Source organism: Falco cherrug, chromosome 9, assembly GCF_023634085.1.
Source record: "Falco cherrug isolate bFalChe1 chromosome 9, bFalChe1.pri, whole genome shotgun sequence".
Taxonomy (NCBI): domain Eukaryota; kingdom Metazoa; phylum Chordata; class Aves; order Falconiformes; family Falconidae; genus Falco; species Falco cherrug.
Window position 1 is genome coordinate 38,117,460 of NC_073705.1, and position 15,795 is coordinate 38,133,254.

At 53.4% G+C, this 15,795-nt stretch overlaps 2 protein-coding genes across 4 annotated transcripts in view; both read left to right on the forward strand.

The window, feature by feature from the left end:
- The window catches only part of SLC29A3 (solute carrier family 29 member 3), a 174,511-nt gene that overhangs the window by 98,043 nt on the left and 60,673 nt on the right, over positions 1 to 15,795 (forward strand). The window lies entirely within an intron of this gene.
- UNC5B (unc-5 netrin receptor B) overlaps positions 3,315 to 15,795 on the forward strand; it is a 57,666-nt gene continuing 45,185 nt past the window's right edge. For 2 of the 3 annotated variants that reach the window (XM_055720366.1, XM_055720367.1), the window contains exon 1: positions 4,147 to 4,293. In XM_055720366.1, coding sequence (XP_055576341.1) covers positions 4,212 to 4,293 — 82 coding nt within the window. In that variant the 5' untranslated portion in view covers positions 4,147 to 4,211. Of the gene's footprint in view, positions 3,472 to 4,146; positions 4,294 to 15,795 lie in introns of those variants that run through there. The other variant, XM_055720368.1, reaches the window with a different exon arrangement.

Sequence of the window (15,795 nt, forward strand, 5' to 3'; positions counted from 1 at the left end):
TGCCTCCGAGCATCTCCATGGAGCTGTGCACAGAGCAAAATTAGCAGGGAGGCTGGCCAATGTCAGATCTAGAGGACAGGCTGGCTCCATTCAGGTGCCCACCAGCAACAACCTACCTAGCAAAACACACTGGTCCGTCTGTTTTGCAGGGAACCCTGCCCTCTCCTCCTCCAGCCCTTTTTCTGCCCTAGCTTTCCTGCATTTCAGAGAGAAGCAAATTCTCCATCCTTCACAGGCACCGGCTGGGACTTCTTTGCAGCGGTAAACAGCATCCTTGCAGCAGGTCCATCAGCGGCAGTTTCCACAGCCTCCTTCAGTGCACCCAAAGCATGCAGGTGAGGAAATTGTCGGTGGCAGGGGCAAAAAAACCCCAAGCCATTGCTAAACTCAGTGTTTATTTCATGCCAGGGCTCTCTTGGTAACAACAAGCTCCCCAGAAAAATCCCCTCTTTAAAAAAAGCAGGGAGATTTCAGCCCGGCTGGATTCCCAGAGGAGGGAAGTGGCTATTTCTGGAGTGAGAGAAGATGTGGCTGAGCCTCCTGCGGTGGCAGGACCGACAGACTTCAGCAGCGGCTGCTTTCCCTGAGCTAGACACATGCAATTTTCCACATTTGGTCCCTGCTGCTGTGGAGAGCCAGTGGGAAGCTGATGCCAGGGCGTTAGGGCTGCAGCATCCCAGGGAAAGCAAAACGCTGTACAGCCACGGCTTTTCCTTGCTGGGGAAGCCCTTTCCAGTGTCTCGACCTCACATTATCTGTAGCTTTGCTGCATATCCCCTGTTCTTCCCCTGTGTGCATGTCTTCAGACACTCTCTTCTTACTAATGCCTAATTAGGTTGGTGGGACTGTTTAGCCCGATAGCATAGTTATGGATAATGCTATGCAAATTGACTTGAAGACCTATGAACCCCCAAATAGATAAGCACCTCCAGCTACCCCCATGCTTAGCTGCCTGCAGACCATCCAGCCAACTGCAACTGCAAATAGCATGTGGGGGTTTTAAAGAAAATGCTCTTTTTTAAATAAATAAAAATCATCCTTTCCCCTCCAACAGAAAATTCTTTATACCTTAAAGATGTCTTGACATCTCAGTGCAGCCAAGCCCAGCCTTATCTCAGATATCTGAGATATTTAGTGAGGAGCATGGTCACCATCTGAAAGAAAAAGGCACTTACAGAGGACATTTCAGCCCACCTAAGGTCCACTCTGCCTCTAAAGTTTGGGTGGGAAAAGATACCCACCTCTCCTGTGACAACGTGATCACAGCTGAAGGGCGCCGTGACCTCAAAGTCTGAATAAGCGAGTCTTTGTCTCTCCTCCTGATTATGCTTTGGAAGTTTCCTCTGTTTATTATTCATCTGATTGCAATCTTTTTTAACGCTTTAATGCAACCTCTGTCCTGGCTATGCTAAAGACCTGAATGCCCGACCAGAGACATGCACTGGAAAGGTCTGAGGGTCCCTGCTCAGATGCTGTGTTTATCATGGGTGGGATGTGGACTGCTGGTCCTCCTGCATCCCTGAGCGGGGGCAGTCCCTCCCTGTGCCCACTGCAGAATGCCAAAAATCAGGCATTCCCTCTGATGCTGCCCCTCTCCTGAGCCATACCCAAACCGGGTGGTGTGGACCTTTTCCCATGTGCTGTCTGCTTCCCCTCGGCTTCATCTGGCCCTGTCACCTGCTGTCCCTCCAGGGCTGGTTGGCAAGGGCCAGGCCTTGGCGGTCCTGGTGCTGCTGGGCAGCTGAGTCCTATGCAACTCATCGCACCTCCTGATCGGCTGCTGGAAGTGTTCCTGCTGCACAGAGAATTGGATTGACATATGCACGCCTGGCCATTAGAGGAAAATGAAGGGTAATATGTAAACACCTGGGAGGAAAAACAGTCCTTTGCCTTAATGATAGTTTGTCATGTCACATTTTTCTAAAATTGTGAAATAGTGGTAGGCTAACCATTAATTTGTATTGCTTTAATTCATATTTTGAATACCAGACAATGACTTAAACACCACCCAATTTAACCCACATATTCTCACTCATTTCTAAAAAAAACCCTCCATAATAAAAGGCACACTCTGATTCCAAAAGCAGGAGTTCTGAATGCCCGCCAGCTCCTCCACTCACTGATACCAATGGTATTGCCGGTACCAAGCCATTCTTTGGAGCCCCTCAAAGTGCTTTATACACTGGCCAGAGCGTTACCGGTGTTATTAATGAAGCAATAAACACCTGCCAAGGCACAGAGCCCTCTTGCACAAAAGGTCATTGAGCTGTGGTGCAAACACCCAGGCTTTGGGACTGCACGTGGGGCCAGAGACAAGTGCTGATGCACCCTTGCGTCACGCTGCCATGAGCTGCACATGAGCCCAACACGTGGTCCGATCCGGCTGGAAAACAGCCTTTGTTTCTGGTTTATTTTCCCAGACCTCTCACCCCTAGCCCCTCTCCAACGCTGGCACCACTGCATTTGTATCAGGTGCATCCCTTCTCCTACCCGCTGCCCAGCCAGGCTCTTTCTTCTCTTACAGCTTCACCCCCTCAACAGCAATTGGAAATGAGATTTTTTTTTTCAATCATAAGCCTTTGCCAGCACGTCCCACTGCTCTGTAAATACAGGCTGAAGTGCAGCCGAGTGTGGGATGCCCGAGGTAGCGCTCAAGGCACTTGTATTGCTGTCAATGTGCAGGTGGCATGAATGCTTCCTGTTTTGGGGTCTGTCTGGGGTACCCATGCGACTGGCCAAAGGAGAGGGTGCTCTGCAAAGGTGGGAGAAGGCAACTGGGCAGCAGGAAGAGCTCATGCTGGCTCTGGAAGGTTTCTGAAGGTGGATTTTCATTTTTGGGTGATGCCCAAAAGGCCCATCCCAAGCGCAAAGGCCACCCAAACCCTCCCGCATCCCCCAGCAGAATGCACGGCCTGCATGCAACACCCCAATTCAACAGCAGCAGCCGTCCCCCAGCTTCTCCATCCCATCAGGGTTTGCCCTATCCCTCTGGAGGTGACAACTGAGCGCAGGCCAAGAAGCAAATCCGTGGCTGGAGCCGCACGTTGGGCCTGGAGAGAGCCGGCGCCAAACACACAGCCCTGTTGCACCGGGCTGGCGGCGGGGCACGGGCTGTAATTGCCGCCTGCCTGCCAGGGCTCCTTCACCCCGCTGCCCTACCCCGGAGGAGCGGAGCTGCCAGCAATTAAAAGTTGTTAGCAGTTCCCATGCTATTTTAACCATTTGCAGGCAGCAATGGTAGCCCCTTTTCCCTTGGTGGAAGGAGCTGTTCTTGCTGCCACCCAGCGCTTCGCAGCCCTGCTCGTGGGGACGTTGCTGCGTGAGCAGGGGTGCTGCTCTGCTGAACCCGGGGCTGTCCCCTCGCCCGGGCACGGCTGAGCCCCTCTGCCCCCTCCGGGGAGCCGGGGGGGATTTAAGAGGAGAGACACCCTGTGGAAAACCGCAACCCCGCCGCTCAGAGTTTGCAAACCTGTAAGTTTATTTTTAATGCTTTGCAAGAAGGGAGATGTTCAGATACTGAGGAGCAGCTGCAGGACACCTCCCCCGGTGTGCGAATATTGGGCTTGGGATTTTTTAATTATATTTGTGTGTGTGCGTGTCTGGGTTCTTCACGCTCCTGCGGGCACGTTCTGCAGCCTGGGTCCCTGTGCCGGTTCTCGGGTGGGTGTGGGGGGGCTGTGACAGTCCAGGACGTGACCCTGCGGCACTCAAAGCGTTCGGGGCAAAAGGACACGTCGCTTCACGCGTTCGGGTGTTTTTGCCGGCGTGCCGCTCCCCGCGGCGGGCACAGGGGGGGCACGGCGGGCATAGGGGGGCCGGCAGGACGGGCACGGCGGCTCCCGGGGGGGACCCGGCGCCGGGCGCGTTGCGGGGCTCCCCCTGGTGCCCGCAGGTCCCCACTGCAGGGCAGGCTCGGCGGCGGATGCTGAACGTGGCTTTTCCATCCGCGCCTGGCAGCCCCTCTCCTGGCTCGGCTGTGCGCTCCCCTCCCCGGCCGCACGGGACGGGGTAGGTGATGATGATGATGATGATGATGGAGGGGGGGAAGCTGAGGCCGGCCGCAGCCCCCGGCAGGCGCGGGGCGGTGCCGCCCCCGCTCCGCCCCGCCGGGCCGCGCCCCGCTCCGCCCCGCTCGGCGCCGGGCAGCCCGGCAGTGTGGCGAGGCGGGCGGGCAGGCAGCGCCGCGCCGCTCCGCTCCCGGCCCCGCCGCCATGCCGCCGCCCGGCCCCCGCCGCCCCGCCGCCATCCTCCTCCTCCTGCTGCTGCTGCTCCGCCGGGCGCTGGCCGCCGCAGGTAGGGGGGCCGGGGAGCGGGCAGAAGTTTTCGGGGCGGGGGTGGGTGGGCTGCCTCCCCCTCCAAGAAAAAGTTCGCTGCGGTTTACCCCTTTTAGGGGCAGCTGGGCGAGGGGGGGATCCAACCTTAGGGCATTTCTTTCCTTTTTTGCTTTAATGCAAAGGTTGAGGGGTGTGCAGGGGAGCGCGGTCTGGGCGGGGGGAGCCGGGCCGCGCTGCGCTCCGGGGGATGCTCCGGGGGTGCGGGCTGGCAACGGCGCTCCCTGCCCGCCCCGCCGCTTTCTTATACATATATTTTTAATGATTGGGAAAAGGAAAACAAACCGAGCCCTGTTTGTAGTGTCGCCGGCTGCGATTCCCCAGCGGGTCAAATAAGTAATTATTCAGCCTAGATAATTTTTTTTTCTGCCTTTTTATAACCCCAGCTATTGATGGCCGGGCAGTTAAGTGGGCTTTTCCTATGGCTCTTCAAAGTTTCCTGTGCGCAACCCAATCTTGTGATAGAGATGCACTTAAATCCAGCCCTTCCGTTGGTAATCCCAGCCACAGACAATAAACAGAGGCACGTCTCTCCTGCTGCCCTCTCTCGTTGGGACTCCTGTGATCAAATTCAGCCCTTTCCACGATATTTTTGTGTCCCGTCCCGTCGTCCCCCCCACCCCGGTACTCGTGAACATCCTCTGCATCTCAGGACTTTGCCCTTTATCATCCTTCGGTAGTGGCAAAGCAAAGGTGCTGGCGTTTATCCTCTAGTTATAAAAAGATGTCCTCAAGTGTAGAGCTCAGAAGTGGAGCCCTATAAAGTTTGATGGCTTTTAGAGGCTGGAAGAGACCATAACCGTAACTGTCTGGGCTCCGGTGATGGGCAAGGTCGTCATCCCCGCGGGAGCTCGGGAGGAGAGCCCGTCGCTTGCTTCCCGCAGCTTCTGGCAAGGGTTTGAGGGCGCGTTGCAAAGCTGCGTGCAGCACAGATCGGTCTTGTTAGTAGTTAAAAGCGTCTCCTGACGAGCTGATTTTCTAGGAAAATGAACCAAGCCTTCTTTTCTGAAGCATAATTAAGGTGACGAGGAATTTTTGGGAGGGAGTTTAATTAGATTAATATTTTTTCTGCCTCTGCCACACAAAGATCTAGTGTGTTTCGGCAAATGGAAAACAGAAATGGCACTATTGACTTATTCAGTGGCCTGGATGTTGCTGCAGCAGCATCCTTCAGCCAGAAGAAACTCTCCCTTGCTGGAAGGGGAGAGATTTGAGAGCTGGCAGCTGGTGTCCCGCTTGGCCGGGAGCAGTGCTATGTCGTAGAGGTGGGCAGTGAGGGGGTCTGGGGGCTCAACACAGTGTGGGGTGCAGTGGATGGCAGGGGCTTCGGCAGGTTGGATTAGCCAGGCTGCTATGGGTCTGGCTTTTGCTGTGGCCAGGCGGCCTGGGGATGCTGGGGTGGGGTGGGGATGTTACCTGTGTTGGTGGTGCTGGACCCCCGTGCCTGTCCCATGTGGTGCTTTTTTGCATGCACCAAGTTCATGCAGGGGTTGAAATAAAACTGGGCAGGAGGGAGGGGATGAAGAAGAAAAAACAAGTCAAACCTGACTAAGCTGGATCAGTTTGAGTCTGGGGAGCTTTCTAAAGGCACGCTGTTAATCTGGCATATGTAAATGTGTATAAAGTTTTTAGCGGTAGAGCTATAATTGGTGTTTCTCCAGGAGTGTTGTGTAGAAATTGCATGAGGTGGTGCAGAGGAGAGAGCTGAGATGGTGCTTAGCTCCGGTGATAATCTGTTCCCTGCTCTGCCCTTCACTGGTTTTAAGGAGGGAGGGAAAGGCATCACCCGGGAAAAAAAAAAAATTCTCTTTTAGTAACAGAGAATGTACTTATTGTTTATGTTGGGTTTTGCAATAGTGGGGAGGGGGGGAGAAGTGTTGTTTTGTATTGGGGTTTGAAACCCAGAAGCAGTCAGCCCACTCATCCCCAGGACGGCTGCTGTGCTCTCCTCTGCTGCTGGGGGAACCCCAGCTCCCACCCACATCCCCCTCTCCCGCTCCTGGGGCTTTGCCTGCTGGGCTGCTCACCATGCCTCGTTCTGCTTGTGTGTGCTACGCTCAATAGGAAAACAACTTGGTGTGAGGATTTTGAGCTTGCTTGGGGGCCTTTCCCCACGACGCTGGCTGCACAGAGGTTGCAGAAAGGCTGTTGAAACCCAGAGGGTGATGATGTTGAAGGGGGGGCTTAGGTGACAAGGGGTTTTTGCAGGCAGCGTGACACTGCCATCGTGGTGAAGGGCTGTCCTTCCATCCCTCTGCTGTACCACAGGAAAACACCTGGGGAGGGAGAGAGGGGGGATATCGACACTGCTGTTCCCCACTGGCGTGGGTCACGGGCTCATGCACGCCGGTAGCAGACTGCCTGCCTGCCACTGTCATTGCGTGCAGGTGGTGGGGGAGAGATGCTCCAAGACCTGTTGCTCATCAGCAAAGCCTGCCCTTGCAGGAGGTGGAGGCTTGCTCTCTTGAGGACAGCGGTATGTGGAAGGATCTGCTCTGGCTTTTTGGTCCCCTTCTCCTTTAGCTTCTTGGTTATGGAGCCCTTTCTCTTTTAGAAGTAGGTGATGTCTGTGCATGATAGTGGCAGAATGAAGTAGTGAAACAACGAAAAAAGGAGATAAATGGAAAAGTACTATTTTGGAGAAGGCAGAATTTCTTGGAGGTGATAGCTGGGGGGCAGGGAGAAATCCAGATTGCATTTTCTCTGTTTAGAAATCAAAAGTGCACTACTGCTGACCCAGTAAGCAGCTTGGAGAGTCCAGCTGCGTCCTTTATCTCCTCTTCTCTGTAAGGTCCCATGGGTCCTTTTGGTGCTATGTATGCTGGCTCCCTTTCTGTCCCTGTTCTAGCTCAACAGGAATAATTAAAAAAAAAATAATCTGTATTTTAGGTCACTTAAGTGAGCCAAGATGATGCAAGGAGCTTGGTTTTGCTTCCACTTCCAGCAGCAGCAGCACTTTCAACTGCTCAGCCCTGTGGCTTTCTCCCTCCCAGCATGTCTGGGTTCGGTGGGATCAGCCTGCCAGCCCCGTTAGTTACCAGAAGAGTCGGTGAGCCAGGCTTCCTTGGCCAAAGCCAGGCTTGCAAGCTGGTGCCGGGGAGGTGGCAGGAAGTGCCGGGCTGCGAGGTGAGGATGGAAGGGGCTGTCTGGAGTCTGCGAGGAGTTCATTACAGCAGATGTTGGTGCCGTAAAGCCACAGGTTCCTGCTGTTTCCTATTCACTTATATCCTCCCGGCTTTAGCGATGCTAATGCGAGTGAAAACATTTGCAGGAGCGAAGCGGGGGAGGCATAAATCACCAGCCCATTCCCTCTGTCCCCTCCTGCCATTCCACCCGTGGGTCTTGCCTTGGGAATCAAAGAGATTAATACGGGTGCAAGGGATGCCTGAGCTGCTCGCTGGCTGCCATCGGCCCCACTGTGGCATTCTGAGGCCCACTGCCTCTGACTTTGGTTTTCCTTAATATGCAAAGCTGTAATTTGTTGTAATCAGTTGTATTGTGCAAGCCACCCCTGCTTGTGAGTCAGAGCGCGGTGGCAGTGAGCTGACACAGCCCTGGCCCTTTGGATGCTGGGTTGGGGGGTGTCTCTCTCTGGTGGCATGAAGACTCATTCCTCCTGCTGTTCACACTGGGGTGAAGGGAGCTGGGGTGACCCTTCCCTGGCTCTGCCAGAGCTCAAGACCTACAGGAAATGCTGTGCGAGATGCTTTTCCCTCCAAACCAGAGCCTTTGTGGGGCCCCAAGAGTGATGAACCTGTAACTTTTGAGTGATGTGGCTACTTGCCTTAAGCCAGGGCACTGGGAAAAAATCCTGTATGACCTGCAGCGGGGCTACACTAGGGCTGGGAAATGCAGAGCTTTGACTTGGGTGAGGCAGAAAGCCCCATAAAACTGTTCTGATGTCTGGTTTCACACCCGCCCTCTGAGGGACCTCTCTTGGTAGGAGCCTGGAGGCCCCTGGCTGAATGCAGCACCCTCCCTAACACTCCCTAAATCCTCAGTCTCACTGTCCCTGCAGCCCTGCAGGCTTGGCTCATGCTTGGATTTTTACTGTTGAGGCAGTTTTGGAGTGTGGGTTTCCTTTTAGTTCGTGCTGCGGTCTCAGCATGGAGGGTGATGTTCTTGAGGGTCCCGGCTGGGTTTTGGTTTAAGTCCATTTTGGTCCCGTTGGGGAGCAAAATGCTAAAAACAGAGGCTGCGTGCACAGGGGAGACTGGGGAGCCAGAAAGCAAGCAAAGCATCCTGGCTGCACGGAGTATTATTTTTGAAGCCTCCTGGTTTTTCGGAGGCCTGACTCACGACGCAGGAATGCACTGGGCTGGCAGCCCTGGACCTGCTCCTCAGCAGAGGGGAAGAGCTACCTTCTCCTCCTCCCGAGCCCGTTCCCCATCCCCTCTCCTCCCAAACCGCTGGGCTGGGCTGGTAGCAGCCACATGGTTGCTGAGCTTGGATTTTTAGGGGATTTTTTTTCCCCCTTTGCTATTTGCTTTTTCATGTAGGAGCTGCTTTTTTGGTTTTTTTTTTGATGGAGCTGGGGCAGCTCAGCGGGTCATAGCAAGGCAGCTCTGGGTTGCATTGGGTGGTTGGAGGCAAGGGAAAGGCAGAGCGAGCCCTTGAGATCAAACACGAGCCAGGCTGGGAAAGGCTGGGCAAAGCCACGCTGGAAAATGAGGGAAGGGAAGGGAAGCAGGAATTATTTAGCACAGGGCTTGCTCCAGCGTGTCCTGCATGCTGCCTTTAATCTCCTGCTAGTCCCTCCCCGCTGCAGCCCGACACGGCCCCGCTTGGGTCTCCTCTGCTCCCCACTGCCTTTGGCTTCTCCCAGACCTGCTGGCTCGCCTCATCCTTTTTTTTTTTTTTTTTTTTTTTTTTTTTTATTTTTTGGGTGTGGGGGGGGTGGGGGGCTGTTCCCTGTGGCAGCGAGCTCCCCCAGACCCACGGGGGTGTGTTATCTGGGTTAGGTTTGCAGTTAAACAGCTGGGGGTGGTAGGTCCTGGTCCTCATCCCCAAACTGGGGCTCCAGGTGCTGCTACCTGGTGTAACTTGGTGGGTGTTGAAGCTGTAAGCCTTAACCCAAACTTTTGGTGGTTGGGAGTGTACCTTGGGGTAAACCTAGTAAAGGGACCGTTTGGCTCCCTGTTCTTTCAGTGTTGGGCTCCATGGACAAATTCAGATGGGGAAGGGGAAGAAGTATGCAAGCGAAGCAAGCCACATGCCACCGCAATGCTCAGCGGCAGGCAGGGCGTCTTGCAGCTCAAGAGGGAGAAAGTGTTTTTGTCTTTGGTGTGGACTCTGTGTCCCATCTTCTCTTGGCCCATGGGCTTGGGCTCTGCAGGGTCTCTTCCCTTGCCTCCCTGCCTGGAGCATCGACAGAGGCCACTGTCTTCCCTCCTCCTGCTTCAGCCCTGAGGCCCTCTCCAGAGGGGACTGATGACCAAGCACCTGCTTGTTTAGGTGCTGGGAAATATTTCCTTCCCAGCTAATACATTTCTGGCCTTACCCTTTGCTGTGAGGAGGAGGAACTACCAGGTCCCAAGCCCTGGGGGTGGTTGCAAAGCTTCCTGGGGCACGTGCACAGGGATGGAAGGCTGTGGGGCAGGAATTGTGGTGACACAGGAGTCCCAAAACTGGGCTGTGACCATGAGACAAGGCTTCCTCCTGGAGCTGGATTTGTGCAGGCAAAATCTTGGGAGGTGCATTCCATTGCCTGTCATGCAGGGCTTGGACTGGATAGAGGGGGCTGACATAGTCCCCAGGATCTAAAAAGCAAATAAAGCAAATTATATGAGTCAGTTTTTTCCCCTTTAGCATTGCTTAAGTTTAAAGGCGGTGCTGGTTGTTTGATATTTATTTATTTATTTTTTTAGTTTTGTTTGTTTTACCCTGGGAGATAGAGGACACAAGTTAAGATACTTATTAAAGAGTAATATACCTGGTTATACAAGAAGCAAACTGTGCAGAACTCTAGCCTCAAACTCTGCTTTTCTTCTGCTTACATTTGGGGTCCGGGCTGTCCCTTTCTCTGGAGGAGTGAGTCTTCAGGTAAGGAAGAAGACCTATATAGATTTGCAGAGCATCTTTGTGGGTCTCCTTCTCCCCCTTCATACCTCTTCCCACAAGTCTGATGAGCAGCAGCCCATATACATGTGTATATACACACATATAGCACATCTGCCCTCACTTCTCTGCTCTATTTATTCCCGTAAGAGCCAGGAGGAGGAAAAGGGCTTGTTTGCATTGTGAGTGATCCCTTCCATGGCCAAATACCCAGGGCTGCAAGCATCGGCAGTCATAATTGGTATAAACCCCTCAAGTGAGACACAAAAGTCAGATCCCGGCATCCCTTATGCTTCCGGGGGGTCCCACTGGTGTGGTTTCCTTAAAGGTCCCATGAGTAACCTTTTATGCCCACCCCCCCGGCTCCCCTCCTTCACAAGCCTGTGCCAAGTGAGAAAACTGAGGGATTGTTTCCTTTTGAAAGAGCGTGGAAAATCTCATTTTGAGACGTTTAATGCATATTAGATCCATCTGCCTTTCCCTTGAGTGGAGGCCACCACAGGAGGAGAGGTGAGGGCTTCTGAGTGCAGATGTCCAGCGCCCAGGCAGGTTTTGGGGCTCTGCAGAAGCAATGCTATGGGTGGCGTCTTCAACTGGAGGATCTGTGCGGGTGGATAGCATAGGATGCGGAGCAGGGAGGGAACCCCCCAAAACTTCCATAGAGGTGGAGAAATGCTCTTGGTATTGATGTCACTGCATGGAGGTGCAGGATTGTTTTGGATGGTCTGGCTTGCCCTAGGGATGGGATTCAGCACACCTTGGTATATTGAACCAAGTGGCTGTCAGGTGCAGGTAAAATGTGTGTGAGGGGATTTGAGTGCAGGGGGGTGCATAGGGAACACGCTTGTAAGGCATGATGATGCTTCTTCCCACCAGGCATCCCTCCCCATTGAAGTTGTATGGAGACAGATGTGGTGGCTGTTGAATGATAGGAGCCTTGCAAGGGGGAGGTTTGCACTGGGCAGGGAGCATGGCTAAGATGAGAGCAAGATTTTCTCCACCCTGCCTTTGTCCTGCTGTTGCTTTGTGAGTCTTTCCTTTTGCAGAGCGACTTTCCTCCCTGAGAGCTGCCACTGGCCTGGAAATTATCCCCAGTTGCCCCCTTCTTGCCACACTCCCTCCTCGGTTGGCAGCACTTGCATGCCTCTACATGTCCCTCTGCATGACTTAAGGAGTTGTATGGGCTGTCCACCTCTGGGTGGGCTCCTCAGTGTATCCGCGTCTCCTGGGTGGTGGTAGGGTGGAGGGACAAAACGTTGTAAAATATACCCAGGCTTCCCGGCCGGGTGGCTTGCGGAGGCGGGAGGCTATTAAAAAGGGTTGTGTTGCATTGTATAACGTGGGAGTTTTCCTTAGGCAGGAGGCTAGAGAGCCCAGAAACTCCTCGGGACAGATTTAAATGGGAGAAGGGGCACGCCTGGGATGCAGTGTTGCTGTCTCCTGTCTGAGGTTGCTGTCAGCGGGTGTCCTCAGTGCTTTCTAGGCTGTGAGATTTTGGGCTTATTTGTGACCAGTGACACACATGAGCACGTGCACCTAGCAGTGGCTGAACGTGATACCAGAAGTTTAAAACGAAGGCACCAAGAAGGTCCTCAGCAGCAGACCTTGCTTTGTTGACTGTGTGGTTTGCTGGTGGACTTACGTGGTGTGCTGGGAAGTGGTAGTTCTTCCTTTGGGTGTTGGTGACCCCCGGTTGGAGGACAGAGGAATGGGGCTTCAGGGGGTTTTATGGAGATGGATGAACAGAGCTTCCTTCCACTGGGTTCATTGGCCCTGCCTCTCTGCCATCTTGAGGGGGTCTTGTCCCTGCCTCGCATGGTCTGTGAGCGGGGTCTGATCTCCTCTGCGTGCCTGTTATCCCCTGTGGAGACCTCACCATCCTACGCTGTCACCCGGCTGCGTTATTGGCTCTGTCTGTTTGGGTTGGCTTCAAGAACAGAAGGAGGGTGTTTTCCAGCAGCCAGAAAGTGGTTGCTATTTAAAACGAGCAAAAAAAAAAAAAAAAAAAAGCGCGATCTGCTGCTTGCTTTTCATCCACGTAGCCAAATGGAGCCGAGCAAGCATCCCCACCCTCACCTGGAGGGGCATCTCTGAAGGCTTTGCAGGGCCTGCAAGTGAAGCTAGTAATTAGTGCTGGTCATGAGGGTGGATCTTGCAATGTGGCCATGCTGTCTGCTGTGGTCTGGCCTGGGGCCATTGCCTCATTTCGGATGGCCGCTGCCCAGGTGTGGGATCCCAGCTGCCTCCCTCCACCCCTGTTTATCCCAAACAGGCTGGGGATGCCGCTCAAGGTGCGAGTACCTTTGCCTTCCTGCTCGGCACAGCTGTTCTTACAATTGCTGGATGGTGCTATGGCGTGCCGGCACTAGAATATCATTTTGAAGGTTTTTCTTTCCCCCTTGACAGATGTGAAATGTAGAAACATGCTTAAAATTAAAGCATGGCTCCAAAGTCCAATTACACTGCAATTAAAAATGATCAGCGGTCTGGGTTGCTGCATTGGGTACTAGGCTTCTTGAAGGGTTTTCTCTTCCAGCCTATCTTGGAAAAGCTTAAATGTCCTGACTGTTCCGCTTTGAGACCTGAGCAGAGGACATCTTCCTAGAGTTGGCGAGGTATTGCTGAAAATGTGCATTAGGCTGGAAGTGAGCTGTTCCCAGTGTTTGGGAGCTCCTCAGTGGGGCTGTGACATCCCTACATGGCTCCGTAGCATCTCCTCTGAGTTGCACCAGTCTATGCACTTGGTGACATGGTGTTGCTGCTGGGTGCATGCCCAGCTCTGCCGGCACCGCTGGGGCTGCGGGCTAGTGCTTCGGGCTGGAAGGAAGAAGAGGTGGCAATTTGGGCTCCCCCACCATCTCCACCCATACGTTTCCACCTGGATCTCCAGTTCCTATCATCTTCCCCCGGTCTTTAGGAGGAGACGCTTGACTTGTTTGTGGAAGCACGTTTTCCTGGAGGACACGTGATGCCAGCGGAACATCATTTTGGCTGCTTTTCTGCAGTCAGAGCCCTGCAAATGCCTTCTTCTGTGCTCTAGTGTTGGCACTAAAGGGATTTGTTTCAGGAGAGGGGATTTGACAGCACAGCTGTGCAGCAAGGAGTTGCTTGGGTGACCGGGGTCCGGAGTGTGATGGTGCCGGGGTGAGGGCTGCCAATGGCTATAAAACTTTACTCCCCCTTTTTAGTCCCTCTTTTTTTTTTTTGCACATCTGTCTCTAAGTGATTTGCTACCGGTGAATGACTAGTCTGTGCTTGGGTGAATCGAGCAAGGCTGGGAGGTGTGGCTGTGGAGGCTTTGCATGTTGAAGTCCCACTGTGGTGCCATAGCTTGGTGGCCCAGTTTTGGGTTGCAGGAGGTACAGCCCCACCGTTAATCTCTGTCCTGAGTCATGGGTACTTTGGCTACCCTGTTAAATATACCTCAAACAAGGTACTGAGGCACATATTTCAGACTCTGAAATTTATACACGAAGATAAAAATGTTGGCTCTGCCCAAAGCTGGAAAAGCGAGATCCAAAAGCTGGGAAGAGGGTTGGGTTTTGTTTGGGCTGAACAGTGACTAACAAGAGTTGAGTTTTTAAAACAAATGCTTGGGATAAACTGGTTATGCAAACTGGGGCAAATTGGGCAGGTTCCTTTGTAGTTTACAACAAAACCCCAGGAGTCTGGGGCGTGTTGGGGCTGGTCCTGCCGGGGATGGAAAAACCCACACGCCAGCTTTGCAGATGGGGTCCCACCTATCGGGGAAGGATCCTGGGGGTACGTTGTAGGGAAAGCCACAGGTTACTGTGAGGCCTCATCTGTCCAGCTAAAACCTTGAATAACGCCAATCCTAAAAACACAACAGATCAAAAATAGATATTTTTTTAAAGTGTGGTTTTAGAGTACCTGCTAAGGGGAATTCATGCTGTGCTCGGCTCCAAGAAACTGTCAAGCTTGCTTGTCCTGTGCTGCTGTAAATACAAAGATTCAGAGTGTCTTTGGGTTTTGTTGCTGTGGTGTTTATCGGCCATGGCCAGGAGGATGGTGTGGGGTACGCAGGCGCGCCAGCAATGCTCGGTATGCTTTGCAAAGGCAGTTGGGCTCACAGACTGCAAGGCTTCTGGTTTCTATCACAGCTTGTGCTGTTTTGGCCAGGGGCATCCATCCATCCATCCATCCCACAGCCCTCCCAGGCTCTGCAAGGCTCCTCTAGAGTGTGGTGTTTTAAGGATGCTAGAAAAAGGAAGTGGGTACGAGGGCCCTTGTGAATTTTTAACTTCATCCTGCAACGCCGGCTGGGGGAAAGTGGTGCCTTGCTTGTTGGTAAGGCAAAGTAATGCTCCGTAAAAATCCCTCTTGCCATTTCCCACTGGATCGGTCCTCTGGCTGAACAAAAACCGGCTTAGGCTGCCATCGTCTTTTTACGGGGAAAAGCCTGGCTGCTGGATGAAGCAGAAAATTAGATGAAAACTGCCTAACAAGAAAAGAAAAGATGATTTTTGCAAGCAGAGAGGGGAAAAGAGGAAGTGAAGTTGCTGTTAACCCTGCTGGCTTCCAGTGCCTGCCCTTCGAGCATCCTCCGACCACCGGCATCCTGCAGTGCCTGGGCATTGCTGTGCCCGTTTGCTGTCCCTGCATCCTAAGGGATTGCTGCGGTTTCTGGCCTCTCCTGCTAGCGGGGAGGCTTGAGCAGGGCAGCTTTTCGGTGGTCTCCGGCTGGCTGGGGAAGGCAAAGCTCTGCTTGCAGAGCGGGTTTTTGTTGTGCACGTGCTTGCTCCCTCCCCCTTTCGGTCTCCATATCCCAATGACACACTAGCTCTGTTTTCATTAGTATTTATGGACTGGCTATAAGAGGACGCAGCAGATCCACCCGGGCTGTTAATGACCCCTGCATGAAATAGCAAAGCCCACTTAGCAGTCTCGGCCGAGGAGTTTTACTGCAGCCTCTCCCGGTCTGCCTGTGACTGTCTCCTTCCCTTAGAGAGTGACGGGGAGGGCTGCGGGCACAATTTCTTGCTTAAAGAGAAAAGAGCTTGGATTTGTGCGCCTGTGGGAGGCGGGGAAGGAGAGTGTGTGTGAGTCTATGGAAAGTATAGGGGGGAGAATGTAAACCATATGTTTCTGCGAGGGTCAAGTTGCAGAGCAAAACCAGTGGGGAAGCAAAAGAAGCTGGAGTCCTGCAGTCTGGCTGTGCTTTGCATCCCGGTAGGTGTGGGGGGGTATCCAGCGTGTCCTACTGAAGGATGATTTTAAAAAAACCAAACCTACCCTAAAAGCTGATTTGGCTCCCTGCCTGGCACTCTGTGGTGTCACTGCTGTCCCATGTATTTAGGGCTGGAGTCCAGGACTGTTTCCAAGCCCTTGGGGCTCCTATAAATAAATGGCAGGGATGCTGGGAAGAAGCTTCACTGGGTTGCCCTGA